Source organism: Aegilops tauschii, chromosome 2, assembly GCF_002575655.3.
Source record: "Aegilops tauschii subsp. strangulata cultivar AL8/78 chromosome 2, Aet v6.0, whole genome shotgun sequence".
Taxonomy (NCBI): Eukaryota; Viridiplantae; Streptophyta; class Magnoliopsida; order Poales; family Poaceae; genus Aegilops; species Aegilops tauschii.
Genome location: NC_053036.3, coordinates 522501568 through 522521079, shown reverse-complemented (window position 1 = coordinate 522521079; position 19512 = coordinate 522501568). Strand labels below are relative to the sequence as shown.

Sequence of the window (19512 nt, the reverse complement as noted above, 5' to 3'; positions counted from 1 at the left end):
TCTTCATTCCGGTCCACCAGAAAGTATCCTTCAAATCAAATACATTTTGGTATTTCCTGGGTGAATCGAATACGGTGAATCATGGGCCTCTTGCAAGATCAACTTCCTGATCTCCGGATCATTGGGCACATAAACGCGGTCCTCAAACCATAAGGTATCGTGCTCATCCTCACGAAATCCCTTGGCTTTTCCTTTGCTCATCCTTTCCTTTATCTCGTCAATCTCCTTGTCTGTCTTCTGAGCTTCTCTGATCTTTTTCCATCAGGGCGGCGGCGGGGTGGGGAGTATATATGAGGGGGGGTGCTGCCTTGGGGGAGGGGCAAGGGGCGGCGGCGACGAGCGGGACTCGGGCGGCGGTGGTCTCCAGGTCGGGGACGGCTCGGGCGGTGGGCTGGGCCGCGCGGCTGGGTTCGGCCCAGTCGGCCCACGCGCGTTTTTTTAAATAATTTCGCCGAACCAAAAAAAATCGTAGAAAAATAAATAAAAATCCAAAAATGCCAAAACAAATTTTCACCGTCTAATTAAAATAATTAGAACGAGATGAACATTTTCTTGGCCCAAAAATGCAGTTTTGAAAACGTGCAATTTTTCTAATGCAATTAAAATTGCAAATAAAATCCGAATAAAATGAAATATTTGATTTTAATATTTTTCCTCCAATATTTCAATTATTTTGGAGAAGTCATATTTTCTCCTCTCATTTATTTTAATACGAAATATTTTTCGGAGAGAAAAATAATTAAAACCAAAAATCCTCGCTTCATTATTTGATAAAAATCAAATATGAAAACCGCGAAAAATCCCCAACTCTCTCCGAGGGTCCTTGAGTTGCTTAGGATTTTCGAGGATTTTGCTAAAATGCAATAAAATATGCTATGCAATGATGATCTAATGTATAACATTCCAAATTGAAAATTTGGGATGTTACATAAAGGCGTGGTACCTGGCAGAGCGTGGCCTCATCCTGAACCAGATGCCCTCGATGGTGGCGCCAACTCCCACGCCGACGCCAACGCCGCCGCCAAGCCCGAGCGATGATGCCTCCACGACGCCCAACACAGAAGCCACGCCGACGCCGACTCCTCCGACGCCGGATGCCGACACCGTCGTTTGATGCATTGCCTACGCGTCCTTTCTTTTGCACGCGGACTTTTTATTTGATCGCCGAACTGTGGCAAGGTGATCGCCGAACCGTGGCGTTTTTTGGGTAGCGGGAATGGGCAAATTTGAATTTACGACGCCTTGGGGCGGCACCTAGGGGCGTGGCTGGGACCTAGATCGCCCCCAGGGCCTAAAAATCGCCAGGCGAGCGCCCGAAATAGTGCCGGCCTATGCGCTGGGGGGCCGAACGAGTGAAGATGCTCTTATTGTAGTTGCTTTATGCTTAGTAATGTCATCTTTTTTTGAAAGATTGTGCCTACAGGAGGACACATCGATCCCCCGCGCCGTCCTCCCCAGGGCGGCTCGGGCGGCGACCCCCCCGGCCGAACCCCCCTCCCGCTACTCCCTCTCCCTCCCGCCACCGCCAAAAGCTCCTGTAGGGCAAAGCCCGCTCAGATCTGGCGGCGGCGGGGCGTCGTTCTTTGCGCAGAGCGCCCACGAGCCGGGGGAGCTCTGTGTGGCGCGGGCGGCGCGGCGTGACTCCGGCGCGCGTCACTTCTTCGAGCGCGGTGGCCGGGGACGGTGGGGGTGGGTGCGCTTGCGGCTCCCTCCTGCTAGCCTCCCTCGAACCGGCGACTCCCCGCTGCGTTGGCGCCCGGTGCTTCGGGGGCATCGGGGATCTGCTGGTTTCGGTTGGGGGTCCGACGGAGGTGCTCTGTGAGGCGCAGGGTGGTGGTGCGCGCCCCTTGCCTGGGCGACGTGCCTGCCGGCCGCGGATTTGGCTTCGATCCGATGGGGGGCGGGCGGGGCATGTTGGATCCTGCCGGATCTGGCCTGCGGTGGACCGAATCCGGTCATGTGTGGCGGCGGGCCAGCAGTGGCCCTTCTATGTGGCAATGTGTAGGGGGCAGTGCTCCACGACCTATCGAGGCTTCTAGGAGGTGGCATTCTCACTTGGGCGGAAGCTCTGCTCCTGCCGGAGCCGGCGACGGCGACGCCTGCGGGCGCCGTGTACCTCAATGGAGGCGGCGCTGTCATGGTGAGTGCTCCTCCGAAAACCTAGGGAAACCCATTCGCATCCCTTCTTGAAGGCATCATCTAGGTTCGGCTCGGTTCGTCTATGTGGGGGCTGGTCGCTGTGGGTTCGATAGTGGTGGTGGTGCGGCCAATTTGGGGTCGACGGTGGTGTGTGCCTTGTTGGTGAGGAGGTGGTGCTCTGTCTGCGAGATCGTGGCTCAGCCATGCGCCGGAATGGGTCTGATTTTCATCCGAAGCCAGGTTAGCGGGGTCGTTATCCTACTCAATGGATCACCTCGTTCCCATATGGCACCTCTACCTCTGCGGGGTGCTGTTGGGTGGCAACCAGCCGGCCAATGTTCAAGGCTCTTCTCCTTGCTTGGTCAGATGAAGGTGTAAGTTGAGGTCCTCCTCCTTGCTGGTTGTGCTGATGATATTTGGAATGGCGGTCGGTGGTGTTGGTGCGTCCGGCTTCAGATCTTCGAAAGGCCTTCTTCTATGCCCTTTCCTCGGCGGGTCTTCCGGAGGTTCGGCTGGATGTGTGCGTGCGTGCGTGTGTGTGTGTGTGTGTGTGTGTGTGTGTGTGTGTTTTGGTTGTGTCTCCTCTTGTTTCCCCCGTGTATTCTGGTTCACTTGAACCTATCTTGTATGGAGCTGCGAGGCTTCTAGGCAAATTCGATGGAATATATTCAGGTGGTTGAGGGCCCCCCTCCTTCCCCGATGAAAATTTCAAAAAAAAATGATTGTGCCTACATGCTTAGTAATTTTTTGGGGCATTTATTGTGCTTAGTGATTTTAACAACTCAGAAAAAATAAAAAAATAAATTGACGGGCTGTTGTAGGCCAGCTTCAGCTTTTGCATTGCTGTCCACAAAAAGGCAAAAGGCCTCCAAGGAGGCCTAGCACCCGGCCGGCCTGGCCAACGATTTGACGTGAACGCGGGCCAATGTCAAAGCTGCAAACATGAGCTTGTCACCAGCCTTTTTCAAAAGGTAATTTGGGGTTAAGTATAACATAACATTATTCCCTAAAAAAAATCTTAACATGAAGTCCACGCGATCTTGTCAACAAAATACACCGTGCCAAATCAGTGCAAGTCGCAACTGTTGGTGTTTTCAAAGTTCCGTTTTGTGAACCTCACTATGCAGTTCTCAGAAAATGTTTTTCCCCGTTGATTTTTTCTTGATTTTTTATATAAAAAAGGTAAAACTGAAGCCACACAAGCATAAATATCCGCCCGGTGGCAATATCCAAAATCATAAAGTAAAACTGAATATCCAGAAGCATAAATTTTTTCTTGATTTAAAAAAAAGGTAAAACTGAATATCCAAAAGCATAAAGTAATTTGGGATTATTACTTAACATGCGTCCACACGATTTTGTGAAACAAAATACAACGTGCCAAACCAATGCCAGTTGCAACTGTTGGTGTTTTCAAATTTTCGCTTCGCCAACCTCACAACATGTAGCTCCCAGAAAATGTTTTATTCTTTTTTCAAGAATTAGAAAATGTTTTATTCGTTGGTGTTTCTTTTTTTAACAAGGTGAAACTGAAGCCCGAAAGGCAGCAACACCCCGTCCACGGCAGTAGCAATTCAGGCAACACACCAACACGTGCGCCATGGTGATGATTCGGCAAAATCATTAGAAATGGGACTGCTGAGAGGATATCATTAGACAGAACGGCTTCGATGAGACTTTTACTTGAGAGCATTTTTAGCGCGTTCCTGAAATGAAAAACCAATGTATCCCTCTGCATGCCTACCCTGACTTTGTTACATTTCGTCTATGTTTGTTCCTAGAAGCACCGCCATGTTTCCTCTGCGCTGAACCACCCCCTAGCGCGAGCGGTGCTTATGACGTGCTAAACATGTGTGCCTAACAACAGAGGGATGCGTGAGGGCCTAATTAGAATATTTGGTGATGGGATCCGAAGGTAGTCATGGCTCACCCCGGGCATAAAAACCGAAGACCGAAAACCGAACCCGAAAAGACCGAGACCGAACCCGAAAAGACCGAACTAAAAAAGACCGAATAAACTTTGGTCTGCAAAACTACATGACCGAATTTAATACGGTCAAATCGGTCCTCTACCCTGCAGGACCGAAAAGACCATATAGACCGATCTATTTTAAAAGCCCACACGTACAACAATGTTTACCTAAGGCCCAACTGGCTAGCCCAATCCTCACGAGTGAGACACTACCTCACCTCCTCACGACGAGCGACACAGAGGCACGAACCGCAGCCTCACTCTCGTTCCTCCCCCTTCTCTGCCAATGACCAACCCTAGCCGCCGCTAAGAGACCAGGCCCCGTGACGACCGCCTCCCCAAGGAGCGCTCCGATCCGCGGCCGTGACCGGTGAGATCCGCGCCGATCCGCTGCCGTGACCGGTGACGACCGCCCGGCAACCCAACCTCCCGTACATCGCTCCACAGCCTGCGAATCGCCATCCGCCAGTGGTGCTTCAGATCCCGTCCCTTTCCACGCTGCTGCACTGGCGTCAATCCGTCGCCACCGTCTCTTCCAAGCTGGCCGCCGCCTACTCTCCTTTTCCGGTGCTTTACCTCACAACTGAAGCTTGAAGATGAGCAAGTGACTCTTATGTATGTGCATGAGTGCATCAGATCGGCCAATAATGCCTAAGTGCAGAGCCTTGTGTCATGTCCAGATTATTGAATGTGTGTGCGTACCTATGTTAACGCATACTTATGTATGTGCAAAGCTATATTGTTCAGAATTTGTGATGTTAGCCTGTTACATACTTTTGTTGTCTAACACTTGTCTAATTTTTCTTATACACACACGCACCTCTGTACATACATTTGTTGTCTCAATTTTGCATAAATAAATATGTACAGATACTGGAAGTAATGTATATGAATCTGAGTTGTGTCACTAAATTTGGTCTGTTTGGTCGGGACCGAACATTGGTATGTAAAGACCGAAGACCGAATAGTGGAAAACCGAAAAGACCAAAATTATTTCGGTCTTCAATTATGGAAGACCGAATTCTTAAAAGACCGAAAAGACCGAACCGAACAAACCGAAAAGACCGAACGCCCAGGCTGAGTCATGGCGACCACGTACAGACGGCTCATCAGTCATCACTACTCAAGGACACATGCAACCATACGTACGCATGGACGCATGGTGCATGGTATCTGTCACTTGTCATCTGAATTGTCTATGTGCAATTGATAGTTTTCATGACATATACTCCCTCCGTTCCTAAATATAAGTCTTTTTAGAGATTGCACTACAAACTACATACGGATGTATATGGACATATTTTAGAGTGTAGATTCACTCATTTTGCTCCGTATGTAGTCCATAGTGGAATCTGTAAAAGGACTTATATTTAGGAACGGAGGGAGTATTAGCGTGATCGTGGTAGCTTTTTTTTGGGGGGGGGGGGGGGGGGGGCACTTTTTACTGTGTTTAGAGCATCTTGGGCCACGATGAGCAAATTTCATCCCACAAACCCCCGCGGACGAGCCCAGTCAGTGACCGGACGTGTCCTTTTTTAGCCCCTATTTATTCGTCCGCCAAGCCACACTTCTTATTTTTCTTCTCATATGTCCGGTCACTTGCACGTAATTGGTGGAGATGAAGAGAGAGAAATAAAAGAATGAATAAAGAAAGAGAAAATGTGGTCCGGGATGGGGTCGCGTCCTATGTGGCGGAATGCCCGTGCGCGTCCGCGAGCCCTCATATCCTCCCCATATTTGAGATGGATATGAGGGTTCGCGGACAGTCCGGGCATATAAGGATGATATGAGAAGTCCGGTTGGGTCATGTTTTTCCTTCTCTCTCCTGTTCGGTCACTGACCGGACGTATGAGAAATGGTTTGAGGCGTCCGATTGTAGATGCTCTTAGGGGGTGGTTTTTAAAAACTCCCATGAAAGTTCATTCACTTGAAGGGTTTTTAGGGGGGTGCGAAAAATGCCATCCATCAGATGGAGATCGTGCAACTCAAGGGTGGTTCGTCAGGATGCTCCCCGTCAGTGCAGTAGCCAGGAAATCGCTACGCCAGGCCAGCCGTGATGCTACAGTACACGAAGAGATTTGCCCTCACGCCTCAGGCCACTGCCCTGCTAGCCCGGGGCCTGCTACGCCGCTGCTCCCCGTGGCAAACGGTCGCCAGAGAACATGAAGGATAATTTGTTGTCTAAGAATCACACGAAAACACAAGGTCTCACTCATTCCAAATGAAAAAGGCATGATCAGTTGTAAATTTGAATCAAAATTGACATGTACCAAATTTCATGAATGAACTCATCTGGTCACCTGCCTCTAAATATAATGTTGCGTTATCACATATTTTTGAAATTTTACTTTAACGACAACTCAATGCATCTTACCTTTTGAAATTTTTAATCAAGTGGCAACAATCACTTATGTGCTCAATACATGGCCCTTGCACGGTATTCATAGGCTCACCAGAGTTAATTGCACAGAAGTACCACAATTGGGGCATCACATGCAGATTGATACCACGATTGCTAATTTTTACGTGTCAGTACCAGCATTGCTTCAGACTTTTGCAAAAAGGTCTAAACCGTGTATAAACACGTATTGACGACGTATCTGACTGGCGGGGGCCACCTGTCAGGCGCCGACGTGGCATTTTTTACAGAAAACCCCCTTACTTCGCACGTAATCACATAAACTATCGTGGCTGGGGAAAGAGTACTAGAGTACCGCTATCAGTGGCTGTTTCCTCGTGCTCTTCTCCAACAAACTCATCTCTTTTGGCGGCGGCGGCGGCCATGGACGATGCGGCGGTGGCTTCCGCATCCAAGAAGCGGAAGTGGGACGAGCCCGAAGCGCAAGATCCCCCGACGACCAGGGATGGCGGCGGCGACGAGGGCCTCGACCTCATCAGCCGCCTCCCCGACGAGCTCCTCGGCACCATCATCTCCCTGCTCCCCAGAACCAAGGAAGCCGCCCGAACGGCCATCCTCTCCTCCCGATGGCGCCACATCTGGCGCACCACCCCACTCAACCTCGTCGCCAGAGGACTCTCCGGGCAAGAGCGCAACCGCGTCGCCGTCGCCTCCAAGATCCTCGCCGCGCACCCTGGCCCCGCCCGCCGCCTCGCCCTCTACGGCATCCGCCTCGGCCGCGAACGCTACGCCAAGTTCAACGGCTGGTTCCGGTCCCCCGCCCTCGATGGCCTTGAGGAGCTCGGCTTCACCTCCTCCGGTGACGCCTACTCCCGCAACGGGGGCACCAGGCCACCGCGCCCGCTGCCGGGATGGAGTCGGAGGGGCAGGACAGGTCGCTGGGCGAGGGGGAAGCGCACGCCGGCGGGGTGGCTGAGCCGGGGGCGATGGCGATGGTGCCGGTGCCGGTACGCGGGGGGTACATGGTGGTGCCCAAGCCGGAGCCGGTGGAGCTCTTCGGGGCCGGCGGGGGCGGGATGGTGGTGCGCAAGCCGCCGCCGAGGAACCGGGACCGGCACACCAAGGTCGAGGGCCGCGGCCGCCGGATCCGCATGCCGGCCGCCTTACTTCGCCGGGATCTTCCAGCTCACCCGCGAGCTAGGGCACAAGTCGGACGGCGAGACCGTGCGCTGGCTGCTGCAGCAGTCCGAGCCGGCCATCGTCGCCGCCACCGGCACCGGCACCGTGCCCGCCATCGCCACCACCGTCGACGGCGTGCTCTGGATCCCCACCCAGTCCGCCTCCTCCGCCGTCTTACATGCAAAGTAAGGGGGTTTTCTGTAAAAAAAATTGCCACATCGGCGCCTGACAGGTGGCCCCCGCCAGTCAGATACACCGTCAATACGTGTTTATACGCGGTTTAGACCTTTTTGCAAAAGTCTAGAGCAATGCTGGTACTGACACGTAAAAATTAGCAATCGTGGTACCAATCTGCATGTGATGCCTCAATTGTGGTACTTCTGTGCAATTAACTCGGCTCACCATGACATACGTTCTTTCTCATGTCCTTTGGAGGCATAGCTGGAGAAAAAGGGGCATAGGCAGAGAAAACAAAGTGCGGTGTTTTGGCAGCGGATGGTCGTCACGCCATCTAGAAGATCAGACGAGGGTCTCCTCCTCCCCCAAAGATCCAAGTCTTTGCATGATGCCTTGTGTCAAATTCCCTTGCTGCATGGTCCAATAAACTTTCCCGAGGGCTGGAGATCACTTACACTTGTCCCCTATGTGGTGTGGATTGTGAGATTTCTTCCATTGCAGATGTCCGCATGCGGTGACTCATTGACAAGCCATGGCTACGAAATGGCAACCATTGGACGTCCATTCTGTTGGAGTTGTGTCGAATATAGTATACAAGGTAGGTTACAATTGGACTATGAGTTGTATTGTGTTTATATAGGATGTGGAGTCATGTCTAAATAGGACACTTGTATCCTAGGCCTCTCATATATAGCGGGGATAGACACACGATGTAACTATGCCAACATAATAGCACAGGAGCGCAGGGGAAGCCGGCGGCAATGTGCCGGCGTCCAGGGCGACCTGGTGCGGTATTGTAGCGGTGTCATGGGGAGGAGCACCCATAGTCAGGCCTCGGAGATGTAGCCATATCAATGAACCTCGTTAACAAATCTCGGCGTCGTGCTCGTGTGATTTCTTGGTCCTCGGATGATCAATAGTATGCCTCGGTTTTATTATAACAAGTGGTATCATGAGCTAGGTTGCTCGGAGGCTAAGGATTGTTGGTCTAGAGGAGCGCTTTGCAAGAAGATCGTTGAATTGGATCGCGGTGCAGAACAATTGCGATGGAGCGGATCGTTGTCACGCGGTACTTCCGTGTTCGATCAGGGCAGTTGCTAATGTCAGCGGCGAATTGAAGAAGACGGATCAGAAGCGCGTCGAAGCAAGACCCGTGCGGCAGTAGGAATCACAAACAGCGGCGGCGGCATAACGGGCGCGTGGCTGACGCTGAGCGAACTGTGTGGTGCTTTGGCTCAAGGCTGAGGCCTAGCAGCAGGCGATGCGCGCCGGACGAAGCCACTGGTGCGAGGCTGTTGGAGGTGGCCCAGGAGAGGCAGGCCAGGCAGCCGATGGCCTAGGTGGCGCTACTGTTGTGCGATGTGCAGGAGTGCGTGGCTGTGTGGTGCTCCGGAGAGATGCTGTTGTTACATACGTGACGGAGATTTGTTTGGTGAAAAAAAAATTGACACAAGGGTTTAGTCAGATCGTGATGAAGTCATGGAAAAAGAAAAGAAAAAGAAAAGGTTAGCTACAGAAGTGTGATGGATCAGGTGCTTGAGCTAGTTAGCTTTGTTGATCTGATTTGATATGTTCACACGGGAAGGCTATGTGGACTTTGCTTTGGTTCTCTTTGTTGATACACATTTATGTATGGATGGCGATTGTCACGATGACGGCTTGAGGAGTCTGGAGCGTGTCATGCAGCCGGATAAGTTCGCCTGGGTCGGACTTCTCAGTCTGACGGATCGACGCGAGTCCGTTGGTACAAAAGACGGTGGTGGGATCGGCGATGACGACATAGGAGCGTGATGCTGATGGTGACCGACTTCTACGCGTGGAAACACGTGGCACAGGCACGAGTGCTTGTGTGGCTTCGACAAGACTATGGCGCGGGGTTGAGTCAAGACGGTGCACACGGAGCTTGAAGTCGACGGGGTGCAAGGGGTGGACTGATCATCTACCACGGAGTCATGTTGAAGCTGGAGCTGGATTGAGGGGCTACGGTGTAAGGATCCAGGGAATCGAAGCCTATTCAGCAAGCGGAAAAAAGCGAGTAACACGCAGTTCGGACTGGAGCCCAGTGGTCTGATGGAAGCGTGAAACTCGTCATCGGATGGCGATGACCGATGGTACTCCGCAGTGGGGTTGAGTGGTGTGGGTTCGCGACCCTTGTGACTCGACCAGGACAGTGGAGGCTCGACGCAGTAATAGCGGCGAGGCGTGTGGTACGCACGGAACATGGAGACAGGCCAGGGCTCTGGTAGTCATACATGTGGCGAGACAACTGCGAATTTGACTCGGGCTGACTACAAGCAATGGTGAAATTCCTTCAAGTTTCAGACAGGCGGTCAAGAAAGGAGCGGTGATATTGAGTTCAAGTAACTCTTATGTGTGACATCCAATATGTGAGTTGTTCACTTTCACGCAGTCAGTGATCAGTGTGTGATAGCGTTGGACTAATACTCTGGAAGTTGGGAGCACAAACTAGAGTAACAAGAAACTTAATTTTGCTTGAGTGTTGACTGTGGTCAAGAAAAGAGGGGACTACAAGTTGTAGGTGGAGTCACATGGAGTCTTTGGAGTAGCAGCGGTACTCACGGTATAATCTCAAGTCCAATGTACATGGAAGTTTGACGCTTTGACGAATTCAAGGTGGCGGAGAATATTCGCCAAGGTGGAGTTTGTTGGACTTGTGTCGAATATAGTATACAAGGTAGGTTACAGTTGGACTATGAGTTATGTTGAGTTTACATAGGATGTGGAGTCGTGTCCAAATAGGACACTTGTATCCTAGGCCTCTCATATATAGTGGGGGTAGACACACGATGTGACCTATGCCAACATAATAGCACAGGAGAGCAGGGGAAGCCGGCGGCATGTGCCGGCGTCCAGGGCGACCTGGTGCGGTATTGTAGCGGTGTCATGGAAAGGAGCGCCCATAGTCAGACCCCGGAGATGTAGCCATATCGGTGAACCTCGTTAACAAATCTCGGCATCGTGCTCATGTGATTGCTTGGTTCTCGGATGATCAACGGTATGCCTCGGTTTTATTCTAACACATTCTATCTGCAACGTTGGACCGGAGTGGCTGTTGGGTGTGCTTGAGCCCCTCTCGGAGACACTAATGATGGTTCTACTGGTGACGCTTTGGCGGACATGGCATGTTTGTAACGAGCTAACACATAATAAGGTGGCTCCACCAACCAAGGCCAGCTGACGTTTCCGGTGGGATATGTAAACGTTCTCTTGTGCATACAGCTATACCCCCATGGAAACATGGAGAATGGCAAGATGGTTCTTCCTGCACCTGCCATTCTCGGCTCAAGTATGACTACGCCAAGCAAAAAATATGGCTGCCGGTGAGGAGCTCCGATGGATCCGTCCGCTTGAGGGATAGACAAGGCTCAACATAGACGGATCATATGTGGAAGCGAATGGATCGACTAGGACAGGTATGGTGGATCTCACGTTCTGCCTCACCAGATCATGCGGCCTGGGCCATTGACATCGGGCCTGAATTATCACCCGAGCTACTGCAGGAGTATCTAGCACTGTGGGACAGTCTAGCGGAGATCCATCTTGTTCAGGACAGAGAAGACTCAGTGCGTTGGGCATGGGTGACAAACGGTGTTTTCTCAACCAAATCGGCATACAACGCGAGATTCTGGGGCCGCCAGACCGCGCCGACAGAGCAGTTCACGTGGAGGTCCAGGGCGCCGCTGTGATGCCGTTTCTTTACATGGCTCGTCCTACGTAACAGGTGCTGGACCTCAGACCGATTAGCATGGCGTGGGCTGGACCATCAGGACGCTTGCCCGTTCTGCGACCAAGCGGAGGAAACCATAGACCACATCCTCGCCCAATGCGTTTTCGCGAGAGAGATTTGGACAAGGATATGCATGGCGATGAACAAGCAAGAGTGGATACCAACTGGAGACACAAGGCTAACCGAGTGGTGCTTGAGTAAGGGTGGAAACAAAGGTGAGGGAAAAGACATCCGCGCCCTCATCCTCCTCGTTATGTGGAAACTGTGGAAACACCGCAACTCGATTGTGTTTGATGGTGCAACACCATCGGTGAAAGGAGTACTACGCCGTATAAAGGAGGAGGGCAGAGTGTGGAAAACGGCCGGCATCATCAAAGTAGACGTAGAGAGCTTCTTTGTGGCTCTAGAAGTGGGCAATGAGGCGAGGAGTTAGTTATATGTAATTTATCAGGTGGAGTTCTGGGTGTAAATATGTGTATGTAAACCCAAAGTGGAGGGGCTCTTTACCCCCTTTTCCCTTCTATAATATATAGTACGAACTTTCCTGCGTACTCGAGAAAAAAAAAGACAGGTATGGTGCTATTTGACGCAGTCGGCGAGATCATCTTCACAATGTTGTGGACATATCACACGTGATAGTGCATTGGAGGCCGAACTCACTGTCCGCCATGAGGGCCTCTCCATAGTTCTTCAATGAACAACCCTTCCGCGAGAGTTGAGCTGAACAACGCTGAAGCCGTGTCCATGATCCAAGAAAAGGCTCAGAACAGATCGAGATATACGGCCATAGTGCAAGACATCAAGTCTCTGCTAACTGATGCTAGGGGTTTTGCCATCTCTTAGGTAAATCGCTCCCAGAATAGAGTCAGACATTGCTTAGCCGCTTATGGTCATAGAAATCGACGCACAACCGTATGCCTGGGTTCTAGAGTGGAGGAAGTCGTCAATACTTGTAAGAACGATATTTTGCCACCATGAGTAATGAAAAACCCCTTTTCCACACAAAATTCATACAGGTAAGCATATGATAACATAAGTTGGTCCATTCTGAGGTTTATTTTAACTTTTAACTAAGAAGGTTTTCTTGAAAAATGAATTAGTTAAGTCATGCAAACAATAAGTAGTGATTAAGTTGTTGTCACAGTTAATGACCAAGGAAGGCCATACTTTGAAGAAGATAAAGGACTTCGGTAGGGGATCCTCTTTCTCTAGTTCTATTTAATGATGAAATATATATAATTAATTAATTGATTGTTAAAGCACACAACACGGGTTATTGAGGGTGTAGCTCCAAACTTGGTAGAAAGGGGACTTAGTATGTGGATGATATTGTTTTCATGTTTCAAGATGATTTAGAAGGAGCCAAAAATCTAAAGTTTGTTCTATTCTTGTTTGAACAAGTCTCTGTATGTAGGTTAATTTTCATAAAATTGAGTTTATGTGTTTTGGTAATGTTAGAGAAGAAATAATATAGCTATGCTTCAATTTTTACTTGTGGTGTAGGTTCTTTACCATTTAAGACCCTCTTTGATTCGTAGGATTCTCAAAAAAGGAGGAATAGGAAAAATAAAGGATTGGAGTGGCATGCCCACTTGATTCCCATAGGATTAGCACAGAGTGTTTGATGCTATAGGAAAAACAAATGAAGTGAAAAAAGAGGTTGGAGTGGATGCTCAATTTGCAATGAAATCTAGTACACATGATCCCAACGAAAAAATTCCTATAGGATTCAATTCTATGAATCAAATGGCCAATGTAGAAAAAAATTCTAAGGATTCCAACCCTTCAAAAATTCTATGAAATTCCTTTGAATCAAAGGAGTCCTAAACATCTAGTTCCTATGAACATTGTGAGGTTGTGTAACAAGGATGGCTTAACACCATTGAAAAGGAAGAAAAGAAAGTATGTCCCTAGAAAGGTAGATTTCATACATATCGGGCTAGGCTCATTTTTCTTGGGCCATACCTTAACAATATTCCATTTTATATGATGTTGATATTTGAGTTTCCCAGAGGGCCTAAGACTATTTCATTTCTTTTACTGCCAATATATTTTGTAGCTACAGTGACAAAGAATAATTGGAGCACCAATCGATTTAAAAGAACACTCTGGGGTGTTATTGTTGTTATGTGGAACCAAGTAAAGCAGGTGTGTGACGGAGTAGTGTTAACTGGTGATTTAGATTCAGGTTGCTGGCTTCTAAATAAATATGGTAGATTTATTGTACTATTGAAAGTGCCTTTAATCCCCTTGGTGGATTTTTCAAGCAGCACAAGGTTGTGGAGGAGCAACTCCACCTTGTTGCTACAAAGTGTACAACACTAGAGTTGAAGGAACTACTTCAATGTGCTCTGCTAGATATCGCTCTAGAGGCGGAGAGGGCCGGTATGGCAGCAGGAGTTCAATCCAAAACTCCTAGAACACAAGATCTTCCAAGATCGTAGATAAGAACAACAAGTTATACTACAGGTAGTGGGTGCATAGTCTGCCTGCAAACTAGAGGTGATGACCTCTATTTATAGGGCTTTGGAAGCCTTCACATACTTCTACTTATGGCTAGAACACTCCAGAAAACATTATTTAAGATTCACCATTCTACTCATAGCTAGAAGACTCCAGAAAACTGTAGCTGGGGTTGAGAAAAGAAAAGAAATACCAGACTACAATAGAAGTATCTAGAATAGCCAAACATATTTGACATATGATTATACTTTTATTTTTCTCATCTATTTTTCCTCATCAATTTTGGTAACTAATGCCAATATATCTCAAGGAACTAATGCTTTAACAAGCTTATCTAAGGAAAGTTCCATTAGGTTGAAACAAAGGGTATGAAAGGTGACCCCAATATTTTTCATGAAGACAAGTGATGGCCAAGCCAAGGACTTTAGCTTTTATATTTTAGTGATCTAAGATCACACTGAATCCATAGGTATGACGATATTTTCGAAACAGGAATGAGGTTGCTAAGTTGAGTTTATTTGTCCATGTGCTTAAAGATCAAACACCAAAGCCCTAAAAAAGTTTCATTTCTCCACTATATGTACCTATGTTTCACTCTTTCGAAGTTTTTTGAGTACTTACAGACTCTCCGAGCGATAATATAGATATAGTTGTTGACAAAACCCTAGTTGTTCGTAGCTACTAGACATTCCACTCGAAACCATCGAGCAAAGTTAGCAAACCCTATATATCCTGTTCGGAACCTTCAAAGCCCCCGCTCAAAATTTTCAGAGGCACTTCGAAGAGCGTGCCACCTGCGAGGTAATCCACTCTGAGCCTCCAAATACTTCTAGGTTGGATCATCTGAGCGATTCTAAAGTTGTCAGCTTTAGCACTATTTGGAACTTCTGAGCTAACCATTCCGGAGTTTTCGAACTATGTTAAGAAGTGTGTAACGGTCAAATTTATGGTCCAACCTATTTATACCCCCACCTATACAACATTTCACTCGAAGCAAACTTCACGCCCGTCATATTTTCCAAGAGAGAACACCACATCCTTGTGCTAATTTCAAAGAGCTTTATACTCCAACCATCGAGCCAAGTCTTTGAGACCTAATCCCCTCATTGCTTTCCTCTCCTACCTCTCCAATCCAAAAGACAAATCTTGAGAGAGTTTAACTATGAAGGAGATTATCTATTAAAGCACAAGCAACCTCAATCTTGTTACTTTTGGAGGGTTTGCGCCTCCTAGACCGGCTATGTTCTCGGGAGTCTTCAAGTTGTAAAGATACTAAGAGGTTTGTACTGGCTTGTCCTTCATGAGTGTACGCCATGATCGCATAGGTTTGTTAGTCCGTCGTGAATCCTTAGTGGGTGGTAGGCTTTTAGCACGGGCCCTGCCCATCAATCCGATGTGACGCGTCTGGTCTCCGCATATCCTGCCCACATATGGGCTGAGTTTGGGAGGCTGCCGGACAGTCCAGACGTTTGTGCTGAATACAGGGGATCCAGTTGGGTGGCAATTCACCAGTGTGATTGTTGATGCTCTTTGGTCGCCTTAATGAATCCTCCGGAAATAGTAAAACCTAGGAAAAATCATTTTGATGAGCGGTTAAATATGAGTGCTACTAAACAATGATTTTTTTCAAGAGTATATTAAGTACCATATTTATATAGAAGGCAGAGAATAATGTACAACAGCTACTAAACAATGTAATCCCAACTAATCCAGGATAACACCCTTTTGAATATCCATAACTTAAAAAGAAGCTCAAAAAGAAAAGTCCATCCATGATCCATTGCATTTATATAAACATACAGCACAACTCAGCGAGAAGCCAGTCAGACAGCCAGCCAGCCAGGCTTAGCAGGCATCATCAGCACAAAGCATGTCATTAGCAAGCAGCTAGCGCGTAGGCACGTGGGGCTACATCGTAGGCCTATGATGCGCATACAGGCCAATCAAGAGTCGGCATGGGCGTGCCACGGATAAGCTAAAAAACATGTACTCCTGCTAGAATTAGTACTGCACTAGCATCTTATTATGCTAAGCTGAGCGGCCAGAAGAGCTGTATTCTATTCTGCCTCTCCTCTGCATGATCTGAACCCCCCTCCACAGTAGTATACTACTCCTGTACCACAGCTCGTGAGCCGTGACAGCAAAGAAACACCCCGCTTTTCTGTACTTTACTTACCACGGCACCAGTGCAGATGATTAGATTAGATTAGAGCGCCTTTGCGTCAATCCTATCCTATCCTAGTACTAGTTGCAAAGGCTAACGAACGGAGGATGTGTACAGGGGACGAGGAGAGAAAAGCGACTGTTTCCTTCCATGGAGAACGAGGGTGCAAGGTAAAATAATGGCGGCTTTGCGAGGAGAATACGATCGGGCACTATGCTCCGCTCCTCGGGGCGCGCGGCTGCCGGGTCATGATCGGAAAGGCCGCAGCGGCGAGGACGGTTCCTTTCCTTTTTCCTCTCCCCTTTGGCCGCCTTTGGCCGTCCGTAATGTCGCCATTATTGCTCCGGTGGGGTGGCCGGCATGCCCGCGACTTTTGTGTCAGGTAAAGCCCACGGCGACGCGACCTCCACGCCAGCCACGCGGCCGCTAATGCGGTGTTTAAGGGGGACAGACCATGATGGTTGATTGGTCGTTAGTGCGTTAAGCAAGTTGTGGGGCGGGCACGTGATCATATGCCCATGGCAGAGCGCCAGAGCCCTGCCTGGCGCTGCGTGCCAGGCGCACAGTGATACTCCTAGTTGGATTACTGTGGTGGCAGTAAGTTGTTGCACATTTCAAAGAAAATTTCCCGCGGCAGGCAGGCAGGCAGGAGGCATCGCCGGCGGCAGCGAGGGAATCGCACGCCCGTTTACCTCATGGCCACCGGGCGGGCGGGCGGGCGTCATCGTGGGGCCTCATGATGGCGACGCCACCTATTTCTGCTCGTCCCTTGTCCCCGCTGCCACTCCCCCCGCATGTTCCTACTCCTCCACTGCGCCACCACCATCGCTATCCCATTCCCATTCCTTCCTGCCCGGGCTCGATCACCCGGCGCGCACCATCACGCCGCACGCCGCACGCGCCGCCCAGAGCTGTGCCTGTGCGTGAACTAAGCGGTCGACGGTGCATGCGCGGGGATAGACATGGACACGCCGACGTCGTCGACGTGGGAGGAGGGCTCGCAGTCCGACTACGCCGACTTCGACGACGATGACGTGCCCCTCGACCATCAGCGGGCCGGCGTGCTGCGAGCGCTAAACCTCCGCCGCGACGACGGGGACGACGGCGCCGCCTCCGACGTGTCGTCCGAGTGCAGCGGGGAGCCCGGGAGCCCGTACGGGTCGCCGTACCCGCGCTGGCCGGTCTGCAAGCTGGCGGCGCGGATGCCGCCGCCGGCGCCGCTGCTGCAGAGGCTCGGCACGGAGCCGCGGCGCGGCGGCGCGCGTGACCGCAAGGCCGGTTGCACCGGTACGCACTTCTCTGCTGCTCCCGGTTCTTGGCTCCTGTCCATTGTAGGTATGCTCATGCGCTAATGTACTCGTGGGTGTGGGCTGGCAGAGTTGCAGCTGATGAAGGAGAGGTTCTCCAAGCTCCTGCTCGGGGAGGACATGTCCGGCGGCGGCAAGGGCGTCTCCACCGCCGCCGCCATCTCCAACGCCATCACCAACCTCTACGGTAAGTAATCAAGCACGCCGGCCTGTCCTTTTGTGGAAGAGGTTACTATTGCCAATAGAACAGAGGACCCTGACATGTGCTGCTTACTCTGCTTGCAGCGACCGTTTTTGGGAGCTGCCACCGGCTGGAGCCCCTGCCGGTGGAGAAGAAGTCCATGTGGCGGCGGGAGATGGACTGCCTGCTCTCCGTCTGCGACTACATCGTCGAGTTCTTCCCGTCCAAGGACATCCTGCCCGACGGTACGACCCGAGAGGTGAGGGATCGAAACATCACCACCATGGCTTCGAAACATACAACCTCCATGTCACTGGCAAAGCATCTGAAATATATGCATTCTGGTTGTGTCAGGTGATGGCGACCAGGCCGAGATCCGACATCTACGTCAACCTCCCGGCCCTCGAGAAGCTCGACGACATGCTGCTCGTAAGATCCGAGCTCATTTCCTTCGCGCCTTCCAAGAATTTGCTGTTCACGTGGGCTTAATTTGATTTGATTGATGATGCGCGCGCAGGAGATCCTGGACGGCTTCCAGAAGACGGAATTCTGGTACCTCAACGACAAGGCGCACAAGGACAGCTGCGACGACTCGGCGCCGTGCCGTCCGGCGAGCCACCGCGGCGAGGAGCGGTGGTGGCTGCCGGTGCCGTGCGTCACCAAGTCCGGGCTCACGGAGCCGGCCCGGCGGGACCTGCGGCAGAAGCACGACTGCGCGAGCCAGATCCACAAGGCGGCCATGGCCATCAACAACGGCATCCTCGCCGAGATCAAGATCCCGGAGTCGTACACGCAGACGCTTCCCAAGGTGGGTTGCCAGCCTCCTCAAACCTCCCGCCATGAAACCGAAACTTTTCTTTTAGTTTCCCGATCGCGATTCCTCTGACAAAGGTTGCTGGCACCCAAATGCGCAGTGCGGGCGGGCGAGCGTGGGCGACGCGCTCTACCGGGGCATGTCGTTCCCGGGCAAGTTCTCGCCGGAGTACCTGCTGGACTGCCTGGAGATCTCGTCGGAGCACGAGGCGCTGGAGGCGGCGGACCGCGTGGAGGCGGCGATGCACGTGTGGCGGCGCAAGGCGGGCCACGGCCACGCTCGGTCGCCGTGGGGCGCCGTCAAGGACCTCATGGAGTCGGACAAGAACGTGATGCTGGCGAGCCGGGCCGAGGACGCCCTGCTCTGCCTCAAGCACCGCTTCCCCGGCCTCTCCCAGACCACGCTCGACGCCAGCAAGATACAGCACAACAAGGTAGGCGACCATGAATCCATGATCACCACACCAAAGCCGCCTTCAACTGCACCCACTGAAGATTTTCGATCTCATCACAGGCTTGAATTGTGAATTTGTGATGTGATGAATCTGATTGCTTGTGCTGCAGGACGTTGGGCAGGCCGTCCTGGAGAGCTACTCCAGGGTGCTGGAGAGCCTGGCGTACACCATAGTGACATGTATAGACGACGTTCTTTTCGCCGACGAGTCGGCGAGGAAGATCTGATGATGATGATCATTTGTTCATCCTGCCTGGACCTGGACCTGGACCAGAAAACCAAAATGCCGGTCCATACATCCGTCCAACAATATGTACATTATGCCATAACATGTAGTGGTAGTAGTACACTAATGGAAGATTGCAGCATGAGCACAGTAGGCTACTCCGGCCCTAGCATAGCCATGCTTGGGGCTACATTCATTCCATTCCCATGGTCCCTCAGTTGCATTGCATTCTCTCTATGATGACAATGGACGCCAAAGAGTACAGTATCACTTGTCACTTGTGAATGTTTCTCTTGTATGGATGGGCATGGGTCTCTCAAGTTGGCAACT

General features: G+C 50.7%; 1 protein-coding gene across 1 annotated transcript; it reads left to right on the top strand.

Moving 5' to 3' along the window:
• Positions 1 to 16991: 16991 nt before the first annotated feature.
• LOC109763541 (rop guanine nucleotide exchange factor 3) lies at positions 16992 to 19467 on the top strand. The gene is made up of 7 exons (XM_020322385.4): positions 16992 to 17488; positions 17579 to 17695; positions 17794 to 17948; positions 18044 to 18118; positions 18207 to 18497; positions 18604 to 18936; positions 19067 to 19467. The coding sequence occupies exons 1-7, from the start codon at positions 17164 to 17166 to the stop codon at positions 19181 to 19183; spliced, it is 1413 nt and encodes a 470-aa protein (XP_020177974.1). The 5' UTR covers positions 16992 to 17163; the 3' UTR covers positions 19184 to 19467.
• Positions 19468 to 19512: the final 45 nt, after the last annotated feature.

Bases quoted from the DNA above. Each gene is read 5' to 3' on its own strand.
- LOC109763541 (XM_020322385.4), top strand. From the start codon at position 17,164: ATGGACACGCCGACGTCGTCGACGTGGGAGGAGGGCTCGCAGTCCGAC. The intron at 17,949-18,043 runs GTGAGGGATCGA...TGGTTGTGTCAG, and splicing joins CCGACGGTACGACCCGAGAG to GTGATGGCGACCAGGCCGAG. The intron at 18,498-18,603 runs GTGGGTTGCCAG...CCAAATGCGCAG, and splicing joins ACACGCAGACGCTTCCCAAG to TGCGGGCGGGCGAGCGTGGG.